This window comes from Chiloscyllium plagiosum, chromosome 12 (genome assembly GCF_004010195.1).
Source record: "Chiloscyllium plagiosum isolate BGI_BamShark_2017 chromosome 12, ASM401019v2, whole genome shotgun sequence".
Classification (NCBI taxonomy): Eukaryota; Metazoa; Chordata; class Chondrichthyes; order Orectolobiformes; family Hemiscylliidae; genus Chiloscyllium; species Chiloscyllium plagiosum.
In genome coordinates, this window is record NC_057721.1 from 68,402,656 (window position 1) to 68,417,001 (window position 14,346).

The following is a 14,346-nucleotide window of genomic DNA, read 5'->3' on the forward strand; positions in this document are numbered from 1 at the left end:
TGGGAAGTTTTTTTTTAAAAGTCAACTTGAAAACATATTAGTCTAAATGCATGCATGTCAAAATAAACAGGATACCCTGATTTAGAAAATTCCAGGGCTGCAAAAAGAGGGGCTTTTCCATTGCAATAAGAAATTTTCTTTCAAACGTGTATTTGGTTTATTCACATACAGATAAATCAGGCAGTTTATATGTCAACTAAAGACTGGTAGTTATTTAAACTGTGTAAATTCTTAATCCAAATTTTACTTACATTTGATTTAAATCAGCAAGTGATTTAACTTTTGATTTGAGTATTTTTAAGTTATCATTATTTTCTCGCTTTTCTTGTTGACTCTTCTTGATTTCACTTTCCAAGTCTTGGCGTAACAAGTCAAGCTCAGATTTTAGTAACTGCAGAGAGGCATAAAAAAGGAGTTTATTTCCAAAATGCTTCCGAGTGTTTACTTAAATTGATGGAAAGTATTACAGCAAAAGTGACATATACAGGTAGGGAGTTTTGAGATTTGTAGCTCAGATTGAGTTTCTGAATGTAAGTTCGCTCACTGAGCTGGAAGATTTGTTTTCAGATGTTTCGCCACCATATGAGGTATCATCATCAGTGAGCCTGGTGAAGCACTGATGGCATGGCCTGCTTTTTATTTATATGTTTAGGTTTCTTTGGGTTGGTGTTGTCATTTCCTGTGGTGATGTAATTTCCCATGGTGATGTCATTTCCTATTCTTTTTCTCAGGGGATGGTAGATGGGATCCAAGTCAATGTGCTTGTCGATCGAGTTTCAGTTGGAATGCCATGCTTCTTGGAATTCTCACGCATGTCTCTGTTGGGATTGTCCTACGATGGATGCGTTGTCCCAGTCGAAGTGGTGTCCTTCTTCATCTGTATGTAAAGATGCTAGTGAGAGTGGGTCTTTTTGTGGCCAGTTCATGTATCCTGGTGGCTAGTTTTCTGCTTGTTTGTCCAATGTAGTGTTTGTTACAGTTCTTGCATGGTATTTTGTAAATGACATTAGTTTTGCTTTTTGTCTGTATAGGGTCTTTCAAGTTCTTTAGTTGCTGTTTTAGTGTGTTGGTGGGTTTGTTGGTTTCCATGGTGTCAAGAGGTGTGAGTAGTCTGGCAGTCATTTCCGAGATCTCTTTGATATAGGGGAGAGTGGCTAGGGCTTCTGGACGCATTTTGTCTGCTTGTTTGGGTTTGTTGCTGTAAAGTTGGCAGATTGTGTTCATTGGGTACTGCACCAAAGACGTCTCGGAAATGATTGCCAGACTGCTAGACCTCTTGGCATCAAGGTAGCCCACAAACCCACCAACACACTAAAACAGCAACTAATGAACTTGAAAGACCCTATACAGATAACAAGCAAAACTAATGTCATTTGCAAAGGACCTTGCAAGAACTGTAACAAACAACAATTGGACAAACAGGCATAAAGCTTGCCACCAGGACACATGAACATCAACTAGCCACAAAAACACATGACCCACTCTCACTAGTATCCTTATATACAGATGAGGAAGGACACCACTTCTATTGGGACAACACATCCATTTGGGACAAGCCAAACAGAGACATGCGCAAGAATTCCTAGAAGCATGCAATCCAACTGGAACTCTATCACCAATCTCATTGACTTGGATCCCATTTATCACCCCCTGAAAAAAACAACAGGAAGTGACATCACCACAGGAAGTGACAACATCAATCCAAGGAACCCTAAACACACATACCATCAATGCTTCACCGGAGGCTTACTGATGATGTTACCTAGTATGGTAATGAAACATCTGAAAACGAACCTTTCAGCTCAGTTAGCAAACTTACATCCATATACAGGTAGTTCATTCTACTTACAAGACTTTTAAAATAATTTATTAGCCGACCACTCATGGAGCTGACAGTGTACAATGAGTGATAGCAAATCAAAAGCCTATTTAAATTTCTAATAATTTGTTATTTCCTTTGACTTTATTAGAAATAAAAAAATTGGCATAGATGCAAGATGTTACTGTAAAGCAAATGATAGCAAATTTCAGCCCATTATACATCTCTGCCAATTTTTGAGATGCCTTTTAAATGACAATTTTAGCTGCCTCAACCACCACCTCTGGCAGCTCATTCCGTACATGCACCACCATCTGCATAAAAAAGTTGTCCCTCAGGTCCCTTTTAAATCTTTCCCCTCTCACCTTAAACCTATGCCCTTTAGTTTTGGACTCACTACCTTGGGAAAAAGACCTTGTCTATTTACATGCCCCTCATGATTTTATAAACATCTAGAAGGTCACACCTCAGCTTTGATTAGATTAGATTGGATTACTTACAGCATGGAAACAGGCCCTTCAGCCCAACAAGTCCACACCGACCCGCCGAAGCGCAACCCACCCATACCCCTACATTTACCCCTTACCTAACACTACGGGCAATTTAGCATGGCCAATTCACCTTACCTGCACATCTTTTGGACTGTGGGAGGAAACCGGAGCAGCCGGAGGAAACCCATGCAGACACGGGGAGAACGTGCAAACTCCACACAGTCAGTCGCCTGAGGCGGGAATTGAACCCGGGTCTCTGGCGCTGCGAGGCAGCAGTGCTAACCACTGTGCCACCGTGCCGCCCACACTCTGACACTCAAGGGGAAAAAGCTCAGCCTATTCAGCTTCTCCCTATAGTTCAAACCCTCCAATCCTAGCAACATCCTTGTCAATCTTTTCTGAATTGTTTCAAGATTAACAACATCTTTCCTATAGCAGGGCGACCAGAACTGAACACAGTATTTCAAAAGTGGCTTCCCCAATGTACTGTGCAGCTGTACATGATGTCCTAACTCCTATAATCCATGCACTGACCAATGAAGGCAAATGTGCCAAATGCCTTCTTTACCACCCTACAGACCTGTGACTCCACCTTCAAGGAACTATGCTCCTGCACCCCTAGGTCTTTTTGGTTAGCAACACATCCTAAGGCCCAACCATTAACTGTGCAAGTCCTATCCTGGTTTGCCTTAACAAAATGCAACACCTCATATTTAGTTAAATTAAAGTCTATCTGCTACTCCTCAGTCCATTGGCCCATCTGATCACGGTGCAACTGTACTCTGAGGTAAGCTTCTTCACTGCCCACTATATCACCAATTTCCTAGTATAAATTTGTACTTAAGAGTTATAATGAAGTGGCTGCAAATTTGAGCTTGAAAATAATATTTCATATGGGAAAATTTTGCAGGTACCTCATTTCGCTTTACTAATTCAGACATCTTTTCTTCAAGTGCAGTAATTTCATCTCTGCTTCGGTTTGCAAGCTGATCATATTTTTCTTCTGCTTCTTGCAGTTGTTTCTGCAGAACATGATGCTCTTTCTCAATTCTCAAAATATCACCCTATTGATTAGACCAAGCAACAATGTATTAGTTTTACTGATATTAAATCAGTTTAAATTCACAGAATATAACATTGAAATTTTGTCCTCCATAGGAAGTGCACTGCACTTTATGTTACTGCCGCTATTGTTCCGACACAGGGTAAATCCTCCTGCTCAATTTAAACTAGTAACACAGAAAAGATTTATCCTGTGCAGCAATCTGTGAAAATTCGAGAGGCCAAGAGCTAGTTAAAGTAAAACGTAACAACGTTATTTCTTAAAGTATAACAGAATAATTAACTAACAACCTTTCTCTAACCTATCTTTTACTTTCCCCTTCTATAATACTCGTCCGATAACCTCCCTGAGTAAGGTTTACCAAAAATTCAAATTTAAAATCCAGCCAGCTATCAAATTTTCTCTTTTCATCTTCCTCTGTAGATGTGCTCTCCAGGTCGGTGTTGACGTTTTTTTTCCCTCTGTGCAAACTCCTTCTCCAGACTCCTTCTCCTCTCAGAGAGATCTTACTCGCAGCCTGTATCTGTTGGTCTTTTGGCAGTTCTCCTCCAATTGTTCCAGTCTTTTCCCAGTCTTCTACCCCAAAATATTGGATTGTTTCATTGTTTTTTTTAATATTGTCAATATACTAAATTCAAACTTGATTGGAGATTGGTATTTTGGGGTATAATTTAAACTGATTGGCCAGGCAACCCAGCTAATCTAGCAGTTCGACCAAATGTTACATTGTTACCTTACTCAGAACACTTGTTGCTGTATCGGGTAGTTCTGCTGGCTGCCAACTCTCTTAAAAGTACAGTACCCCTTACACCTTCATAACTCTATACTATTATTTTATGGCAAAAGCTCAGGAGCATTAGTTGTGATGGAGCCTAACCATAAAACCTGAGCACATAATTCATGCTGGTATCTCTGTATGACAGAGTCATGACGGAGACATTACTCTTTAGACAATATGAAAACACACCAAACAAAATATCTTTTTCAACCACTTGAAAAGAAGGGAAGTTCTTCTAATATTTAGTCCTCAACTAATATCAGCAACACAGGTTATCTGGTCATTTATCTTATTGCTTTGTTTGTGAGATCATGTTGTGTGCAAACTGGCAACCATGATCAAAAATGAATGTATTAGTCATAAGATGTGTTGGGAAATCACCCAACAATGTGAAACCAAGTACATAAACGCAAATGCGGAAAGTCAGGAGGCATAGGATAGAGGGAAATTTGGCCAATTGGATAGAAAACTGGCTAACCGGTCGAAGTCAGAGAGTGGTAGTAGATGGCAAATATTCAGCCTGGAGCCCAGTTACAAGTGGAGTTCCGCAGGGATCAGTTCTGGGTCCTCTGCTGTTTGTAATTTTTATTAATGACTTGGATGAGGGAGTCGAAGGGTGAGTCAGTAAATTTGCAGATGATACGAAGATAGGTGGAGTTGTGGACAGTGAGGAGGGCTGTTGTCGGCTGCAAAGAGACTTAGATATGATGCAGAACTGGGCTGAGGAGTGGCAGATGGAGTTCAACCCTGCCAAGTATGAGGTTGTCCATTTTGGAAGAACAAATAAGAATGCGGAATACAGGGCTAATGGTAGGGTTCTTAGTCAGGTGGAGGAACAGAGGGATCTTGGGGTCTAAAGATTTATCAGGATGCGCTGCCTGTGGGAGTGGTAGAGTCAGAATCTTTGGTGACCTTTAAGCGGCAATTGGATAGGTACATGGATGGGTGCTTAAGCTAGGACAAATGTTCGGCACAACATCGTGGGCCGAAGGGCCTGTTCTGTGCTGTATTGTTCTATGTTCTAAATGTTTTCTTTCATCGCTTACCTGTTGATTTTCAAATGGCTGTAAAGGATCAGTATTGATGTTGGTATTACATAAAGATTCCTGATGAGCCTACAATAAACAAGACAAATATTTTCAAAATTAAGCACCCAATACATAAATGCTAGTGGAAGATCGTTCATTTCTTTTTCCCCAAAATTGTGAAACTTTTAACTTTCCTCAAAATTTGCATCAGCACAGCATTTCCTAATTTACTGCATCCTCTCTAGTACATTTAATCTCTGTGACCAGGTTCATCTCAGTTTTGGCAATAATTACAAAGTATTTTGTGGTAAATATTTACAATATTTTCCTGTATTATCATTTGGGAATTTGGACTTTTACAATATAGGCAGATGGGTTTTGGTTTCAGTCCTGTGAATCACAGAATCCCTACAATGTGGAAGCAGATCCTTCGGCTTATCGAGTCCACACCGATTGTCTGAAAAGCAGCCCTTTCCAGATCCACACCCCTAACCTATCCTGTAACCCTAATACACTTAACCTGCACATCTTTCAACTGTGGGAGGAAACCGGAGCACCGTGAGGAAAATCCACGCAGACATGGAGAGAACGTGCAAACTCCACACAGACAGTCGGATGAGGGTGGAATCAAACCTGGGTCCCTGACAGTGTGAGGCAGGAGTGCTAACCACTGAGTCACTGTGTCACCATAAAGCAGCTGTTTCCATTTAAAGTCAGCATGTCATTTGGAAAAGTGACCTAAATATATCATTTCCAATGAAGCATTAATAGGATTTAGTAAGTATTTCTGTATATAACTGTGGTGTTAATTGATAAAGTATTTACACTACTGAGTCCATGGGCTACTGGTGGTTTTAGTCTGAGTTCAGTTCAGAAGAATCAAATTTCAGTTTCATGTTAGCAGAATATCAGTTTAACCGCAGAAGAATCAGGTTATCAGTTGAGAAGAACAATTTGTTAGGTTTGTAGAATCTTCATTTGAGAGACGTTGTATATGTTTTCTGGTTGTCAGAACTGAAAGGTGGTTAATGCCATTATAACTGGAAAGAAGTCTTAAAACTCGTTCGGCTGGCGAAGGAGGAGAACTGCAAGGAGTCAGTAAAGAAGGAAATTAAAGTGTTGAGAAAGAAGTTACATTTCTCTGGGACTGAGTATCTGTAAAATATATTGTTGGAAAATAGATTGAATCTATAGGTTTGCCGTTTATGTTAAGATCTTTTCAAATTGACTTACATATTTTGTTTCTTTTTCTCCTTTATGCAATAAACGTGAGTCCTGGCAGACTCAGGTGAATGTGTTTGGTGACTAACAAACATGGTAAACAATTACAAAAACAAAATGTAGATCTGTCAAGCCAGATTTCATTGTGGAATCTTACTTGCCCAGTATTATTATCAACTGAGATCATAACAATCTATGGCACTTAAACAGGGAAATCAGCCCATAGATCCATACCTGTGTTTATGCTCCACAGAGTCCCAACTCATCCTGTCTTACCTAACATTATCAATATTATCTTCTCAGTTCCCATCTACCTTGTATTTACCTAGTTTGCCTTAAATACGTGTAAACAGCCTTATGGTAACAAGATCCACATTCTAACCACTGACTAAATAATTCTCTTCTGAATTCCTTATTAGATCTATTAGTGACCATCTTACATTTGTGATCCTTGTCCCGGTTTTACCTGCAAGAGATATATCTTTTTAACGGCTATCCAATCTAATCCTTTCATAATCTTAAAGGCCTCTAGAGAAAAGAGCTGCACTTCATTTAACAACTTTCCTGATAGGTATGACTTCTGTTTTGGTTCCTTTCCAGTAAATATTTTTCCCTCTCCAGTAATTCTATGCCCTGTTCATAATATGAAACCCAAAATCCTCAGAGCACAGCCTGCCAACTGTAAACAAACTTATTACTCCTTTGCAATTCTATTTCTGTATACATGAAATGATATTTAATGATATGTCTGGTTCCTCAAATTATCTCCTACGTTTAGAAACTATTTCTCCAAGTAGCATGTGGCCTTCTTATTGTGCAGAGAAAATATTATCTCACTCTTAATGTGTGAAAATAAGAAACCACCATCATGGAACAAGCTGATCTACACATATTTTTAAAATATTTTTAAAGACAAACATTCTTTTGTCGTTTGTTTGGAAACATGCGCTATTTGGGTTAAAAGGTCCTTTTAAATTGGCAGCCAGTCTTGCTTCTTTTCTGTGCAAATAACTAAAGTAGTAATATATTTCTTGCCTCACAGTGATCAGAACTGATCAATGTATACCAAATAAAGAACAGTCTCCTAGTTAATTTTTTTCTGTATTATATTTTCAATTGTTTTATCTTACAACCCCTACCATCACTCCCCCGCCTGTTTCATTTATGACATTCTTATGGTGACCCAGAGAAGTTTGCATTTAGTGTCAAATCTAAATTGCTGTTTGTCCATCATTTAATTCCCAGTTACATTAAAATTCCTTACTATGTTCCTTTCTTTAGCTGCAGTTTCTTTTAAATTTGGGCACTTCAAAACACATCTTCTAACTCTTTCTACCGCTCCTCACCCCCACTTAATCTCCCACCCGTCCTCTCACCACATCAAAGGATCTGGTCCCAATGAAATCAGTGAAGTTTATCGAGCCATGACATATGTTGGCCAGGTCTTGCATCAGAGTATGGATTAATATCCAATGATTTACATATTATTGTTGAAATATTAATTCCTAGTGCAGTACAATGTAAATACTTAATTTCACTTAATGAACTTGTAACTGATGGACATGATAGAGGTGATGATAAATACTCAGCCAGTTCTTTCCTTCCCATGTAACCATACAGAAAATGCTGGCTATAAAGTTACATTGATGTGATAACATTTGATTTCTGTTCCATTATAATGAATTGACTATTTTGGAATGCCAAGTTATGTTCTATAATGATTTTATCCCTGGACTTAATACCTTAAAAAAAATTAAAGCCTCTAACAAAAACTCAACTAGCTACTTTAGGTTTGGCTTTCCTCAGAAACTTGATTTACCATCTCTGAATCTGATGTTAAATAACTGGGATGTTTATTTCCTTACTCCCAACTCCTCCTTTAATGAAGACTGAATTATGGTTCACAGAAAGCATGCAGAACTAACAGTTACAATTACCAACAATGAAATCTACACATAATTATCCTTACCTGTACTGCAATAGTCCTTAGCAATGGACCTCGTTTAATTTCATGCTTATTGTAACTTGTATCAGGCTCGCTGCTGTTTATTTTGCTTGATGCACCATTAGTATCTTCATGTTTAAAATTGCTCTGAGGCATTTCTTCAAGTGCACCCATTACTGTTAAATTAGCACTAGATGACAGTCTCATATGTTCCATTTCATTTGCCATGGGGTTACATCCTCCATCAGAATTGAGAGAATTAAACTGATAATTATAATTAGTAAAAGATAGATTTGAAAAATTAGGGATTGCTTGTGGTATATCAGAAGGTATATGAGTGGATGATACATCATTGCAGAATGTTGGATTAGAAGATGATTGAGCAGCAGGAGCATTTAAGTAATGATCAGTGAGTGAATTGCTAGTCACCGAATTATGATTCAATAAGCTCATATCTGAGCTATGAATATCTGGTCTTGCATCAGAATATGGATTAATATTCATATACATATTATCTGTTGAAAGATTAATTTGTACTTCAGTATCATAATGTATATGCTGATTAGGGTTTTGTATTTCACTTAGTGAACTTGTAACTGATGGACATGATAAAGATGATTGATGAAAAGACACAGGTTTAAATTCCTTAGCGGTGGGGTTGAGATGAGCCATTGGACGTAGGCTTTCATTAGAAACTTCATCTGAGTTAATCTCGGATTCTTCAGCGCCTCTTGCTGCTGCTTTTTCATTTATAGCCAAGCTCTTCAATTGTACTGCATGCTTCATCAGTCCTATCAGATTGTTAATCACCACAAATCGCAGTGATTCCATAAGGAATGATTTCAAGCCACCTGTCTTTCGCACCAGCTCTTGGGCCTCTGGTGGGAAGTTTTCGAATTCTCCAACTAACATCGGGTTATCAATTTCCATTGGACCATGTTCATTCAGAATTTGAGCAAAGTAACTAGGAAAAAATAAGAATGGGGAGTTGAAAGCAGGGTGGAAAAAAAACCTCTCAGTAATTTTAAACCAGAAACATTGATATTGGTTAAATACTAGTACAAGAGACATGAATTAATAATAAAAACAAGTCAATAACCAAAATGTAGGGTAATATTTCAGGGATACTCCATCCGAACCCAGCCCAATTTAAAACATTTCTTTTCGCATTTGACTATCAACCGATCTATTGTACATTGCTAGCATTTTCTATTTTAAAAAATCAGCATTTTATGTTTTCTTTCACCATTTTATGCATCACTATAATTTAAATACAGTTATAATAAATGTTTTTCAAATGGCGACCCATTTAATTTAATCGATATCCAATGAGCAAACTGGATAACCTAAAATAGTGCAAGTGCATCCTGTTTAGGTTATGGCCTAAGAATGAATTGAAAAAGAAAGGGCAGATTGCTGCAGTGTCTTGATTCACTGAACATCCTGTTGTGCGCAGGCTCAATTTAACAGCTGATGTTACAGTATCACAGAGGTTACTGATGAAGAATCGTTTACTGCTACTTGTCTGTTTCCATGCTGTACATCTCTATGACTCAATGACTCTAACTACTTCTCTTGGAATGCTGGTTTACAATTGCACAATTCAAAATACTGTGATAAAAATAAATTAGTCTTGTATAACTTTAAACAACAAATTACAGATCATTTATCCTGAATATGTGGTGTCATGCTGGGAATAGTTTCATTCGTGATGGCTGCTTTCCACTAACTCACCAAAGTAGCTTGAGGGGAGGTGATGACATAGTGGTAATGTCACTGGACTAGCAAGCCAGAATTCCAGTTTAAAATTCTGGGTGCATACGTTCAAATCCCACCATGGCAGATGGTGATATATGGATGGAAATTTCAAACTGAATATTAAAAGTCTGGAATAAGAAGAGTTTATCCCCTAGCACTAGGTAACCACTGACGATTGTCATTAAAACCCATCAGGTTCACTAACATCCTTTTTGAAAGGAAATCGGCTATCGTTAATGAGTTGTGCCTACATGTGATTCCAGACTCAGAATGAGAAAGTCTCCAGCATGCAGGGTGAAGTCACCTGCTGCTTTTCCACTGAACTACTAGGAAAGTCTGGCTTAGAAAATGCAAAACACAAGAATATATCTCAATAGCATCACCTAAACATATAAATAGAAAGCGGGTCACTAACACCAGTGCTTCACTGATGATGTTACCTAGTATGGCGATGAACCATATAAAAATGAACCTTCCAGCTCAGTGAGCAAATTTACATCCTGAACCTCAACCTGAGCTACAAATCTTCTCAAAACTCGCTAACTGATATGAACACTGCATCTATTTGCAAGGCTAAACTCAAGCATAAAATGGGTGCTCAACAGCACTGCAATCTAAAATAATACAATTAATAAAAAAAAGTTTGACTCAAAATTATGCTAAATGATGCTTAATTATGGTATTAATACAAAGAATATTAGTGGATTTTAGAAACACAGCATAGGTGACTACACTATTTGTGTCATTTTGCTTCTTGCTCCATCCAGGGAATAATATAAATCCATACTTACTCATACAGGCTTTCACGTGTTGGGTCTGGATTATTGTCTAGGACCCGCTGGTAATGATTGCCATATACTTGAGAATCGTAACTATCTTCAAAATTCTCAAGCTGAACACGAAGGTGTTCTGGTACCGTAAAAGGAACTGCAGAGCTCATTTGTGTACTATAGAAGAGAATCACCAAAACAGATTAATACATCAGATACACGGTCAATAAAATCTTAGTAAGATATTTTAATGGTTTCACATTCAATTCTGCAAATGTAATAGCTTCAATTTCTATATTATACCCACCTGAAATGCACCATTTTATTTTTCCCTTCTAACTTCAAGCCAGCTGGAAACAATATTTATAAGCTAAATAACAATTAAGTAGTGCGGTATGAGTTATTTCAGCTGATGAATTAAGAACACAGTAGTTGGCACACACTATAATCTCACAGAAACTTAATAAAAGTTGAGCTGTTTTCCTGGTATGAGGTTTTCCTGTTTTATTTCCTTCCAAAATTAGTCTTTTCCACTCCAATTGCACTGAAAACACTGAATCGCAATGGAACCAAGGATCATTGAATCCTTATTTTTTTTCATCTTATGACCATGGATTTCATTGTCAAAGAACATCTATCCAAAACAATTGCTATACCTTTTAAATGGAATGACACAAAGGTAGGTGGAGTGATGAGGAAGCAGGAGACTGGAGAAGGATGTGGGCAGGCTATATGAATGGGAAGAGAAGTGGCAGATGAAATACAATGTGGGAAAATGTGAGGTTATGCAGTTTGGTAAGAAGAAGAGGTATTGGCTATTTTTTAAAACAAGAAAGGATTTGGAAAGCTGAAGTACAAAAGGAGTCTAGTTTTGAATTCCCTTAAGATTAACAGACAGGTTCATTTGGCAGTTAGCAAAGCAAGTGTAATGTGAGCATTCATTTCATGAGGGCTAAAATGTAAGAGCAGGGATGTACTGCTGAGGTGGTACAAGGCTCCGGTCAGACTGCATTTGGAATTCTGAGAGATGTTTGGGCTCCATATCCAACGAAGGATGTGTTGTCCTTGGAGGCAGTCCAGAGAAGGTTCAGAAGAATAATCCCAGCAATGAAGAGCTTGTCATATAAGGAATGGGTGGTATGGTGGCTCAGTGGTTAGCACTGCTGCCTCACAGTGCCAAGAACCCGTGTCAATTCCACCCTCGGGTAACTGTCTGTGCAGAGTTTGCACGTTCTCCCAGTGTCTGCGTGGGTTTCCTCTGGGTGCTCCAGCTTCCTCTCACAATCCAAAGATGTGCAGGATACGTGAATTGGCCATGCTAAATTGTCCCAGTGTTCAGGGATGTATAGGTTAGGTGAATTAGTCAAGGGTAAATGTAGGGGGATGGTTCTGAGTGGGTTACTCTTCAGAGGTTCAGTGTGGACTGGTTGGGCTGAAGGGCCTGTGTCCACACTGTAGGGATTCTACAGTTGAAGACTGTGGGTCTGTGCTTGATGGAGTTTAGAAGAATGAGGAGGGAATCTGATTGAATCTTAAAAGTACTTACAGGCCTGGATAGAATGGACATGGAGAAGACATTCCCAATAGCAGGAGAGACTAGGAGCCATGGGCACAACCTCAGAATGAAGGGATGACCCTTTAGAACTGAGATGAGAAGAAATTCCTTCCACCAGAGGATGGTGAATCTGCAGAACTCATTGCCGCAGAAGGCTGTAGAGGCCAAGTCATTGAGTGTATTTAAGACAGAGATAGATAGGTTATTGATTTTTTAAAAAATCATTCATCGTTTGGCTGGCCAGTATTTATTGCCATCCCTAGATGCCCTTGAGAAAGTGGTGGTGAGCTACTGTCTTGAACTGCTGTAGCCCTTGTGCTGTAGGTCGACCCACAATGCCCTTAGGGAGGGAATTCCAGGATTTTGACCCAGTGACAATGAAGGAATAGCGATATATTTCCAAGTCAGGAGGTAAGTAACTTAGAGATGAACTTGCAAGTGATGGAGTGCCCATGTATCTGCTGGCTTTTTCCTTTTAGATGTAAGTGGTCGTGGGTGTGATGATACTGCTTCTTTAACAAGCTTATGTTGCCCTTGGTTTAATTTCAGGTCATAAAAACATAGGTTCCAAAAAGTCTAAGTTTGAAGGGTTTTGAGGGTCACTTTGATTGGAGCTACCAGATACTGCCTCAGGTAAAAGGCTTCCAAGTTTCAAATAAAAAATGAATGGAATGTGGCCAGTTCTCCCAGCTCAGCTTTTCTCTGTCTGATTTGATGTTTACCTGTCTGGCTATTCACTGAAAGTAGTCAGGCAGTGTTGTGAAGCTGCTGGACCCAAAGAAGCAGGTCCATGCTGATCCTCCCGCTCTGACCTCTCTCCTGTAAGACCCTGTGTTTGATTTTACCTTTTGTGCCATGGGGTGTTTATGGGGATTGTTGCAAATATTGGGAACAGCATCATTAAGTTGGTAGAATTTGCTGGGTTCTCGGATAGGTTAAGTTATTCTGTATTCTATTTTCTTTTGTTTGTGTTTTATTTGGTAATCTTGTAGATAAATTCTCTGTTTTGTTCAGAGCTAAGTGGTTTGACCAGCTGCATCCCTCCTGGAATATCCACATTACACCTGCTTAAAACAACGAGAAAGGTTAGGGTCTGGGCTACTTTCTTGAAATGTTTTGAGGTGCTCTGGCCTGGTCCATAACAGTGTGTTTGGAAAGTGTTGTATAAGAATCTTTGGTGAATTTCTGCAGTGCATCTTGTGGATATGGTGCCAATCAAGCAGGCTTTATCCTCGATGTCGTCAAGCTTCATAAGCATTGTTGCAACTACACCCATCCAGGCAAATCATAGTCATACAGCACAGAAAGATGCCCTTCAGCCCAACCCATTAAAGCCAACCAGTTCTCCTAAACTGAACTAGTCCCATTTGCCTGCATTTGGTCCATACCCCTCTGAACCTTTCTTATCCATATCCAAATTTCTTTTAAATGTAACTGCACCACCTATACTACCTCCTCTGGCAGCTCATTCTATACACGCACCACTCTCTGTGTGAAAAAGTTGCTTCTCAGGCCCTTTTTAAATCTTTATTCTCTCACCTTAAACCTATGCCCTCCAGTGCTGGACTCCCCTGCCCTGGGGAAAAGATCTAAACTATTCACCCTATCTATGCCCCTCATGATTTTATGAGCCTTTGTAAGGTCACCTCTCAGCCTCCTAGGCTGGGAATTCTTTCCCTGGAGGATATCAGCCTCTTTTTATAACTCAAATCTTCTAGTCTCGGTAACATCTTTGTAAATCTATTTTTGCACCCTTCAGAGTTGCAATAACATCCTTTAGCAGGGTGACCAGAATTGTATCCAGTACTCCAAATGTGGCCTTCACAATGTCTTGTACAACCGCAACATAATGCCCCCAACTCCTGTAAACAATGCTCTGATCGATGAAGGCAAGCATGCCAAATGCCATCTTCACCAC

General features: G+C 39.1%; 1 protein-coding gene across 1 annotated transcript in view; it reads right to left on the reverse strand.

The window, feature by feature from the left end:
- Positions 1-221: 221 nt before the first annotated feature.
- ttc3 (tetratricopeptide repeat domain 3) overlaps positions 222-14,346 on the reverse strand; it is a 92,871-nt gene continuing 78,746 nt past the window's right edge. The window contains exons 30-34 of the mRNA XM_043701353.1: positions 10,895-11,050; positions 8,370-9,309; positions 5,198-5,266; positions 3,225-3,374; positions 222-391 (exon numbers count right to left, since the gene is read on the reverse strand). Coding sequence (XP_043557288.1) covers positions 248-391; positions 3,225-3,374; positions 5,198-5,266; positions 8,370-9,309; positions 10,895-11,050 — 1,459 coding nt within the window. The 3' untranslated portion in view covers positions 222-247. The remainder of the gene's footprint in view (positions 392-3,224; positions 3,375-5,197; positions 5,267-8,369; positions 9,310-10,894; positions 11,051-14,346) is intronic.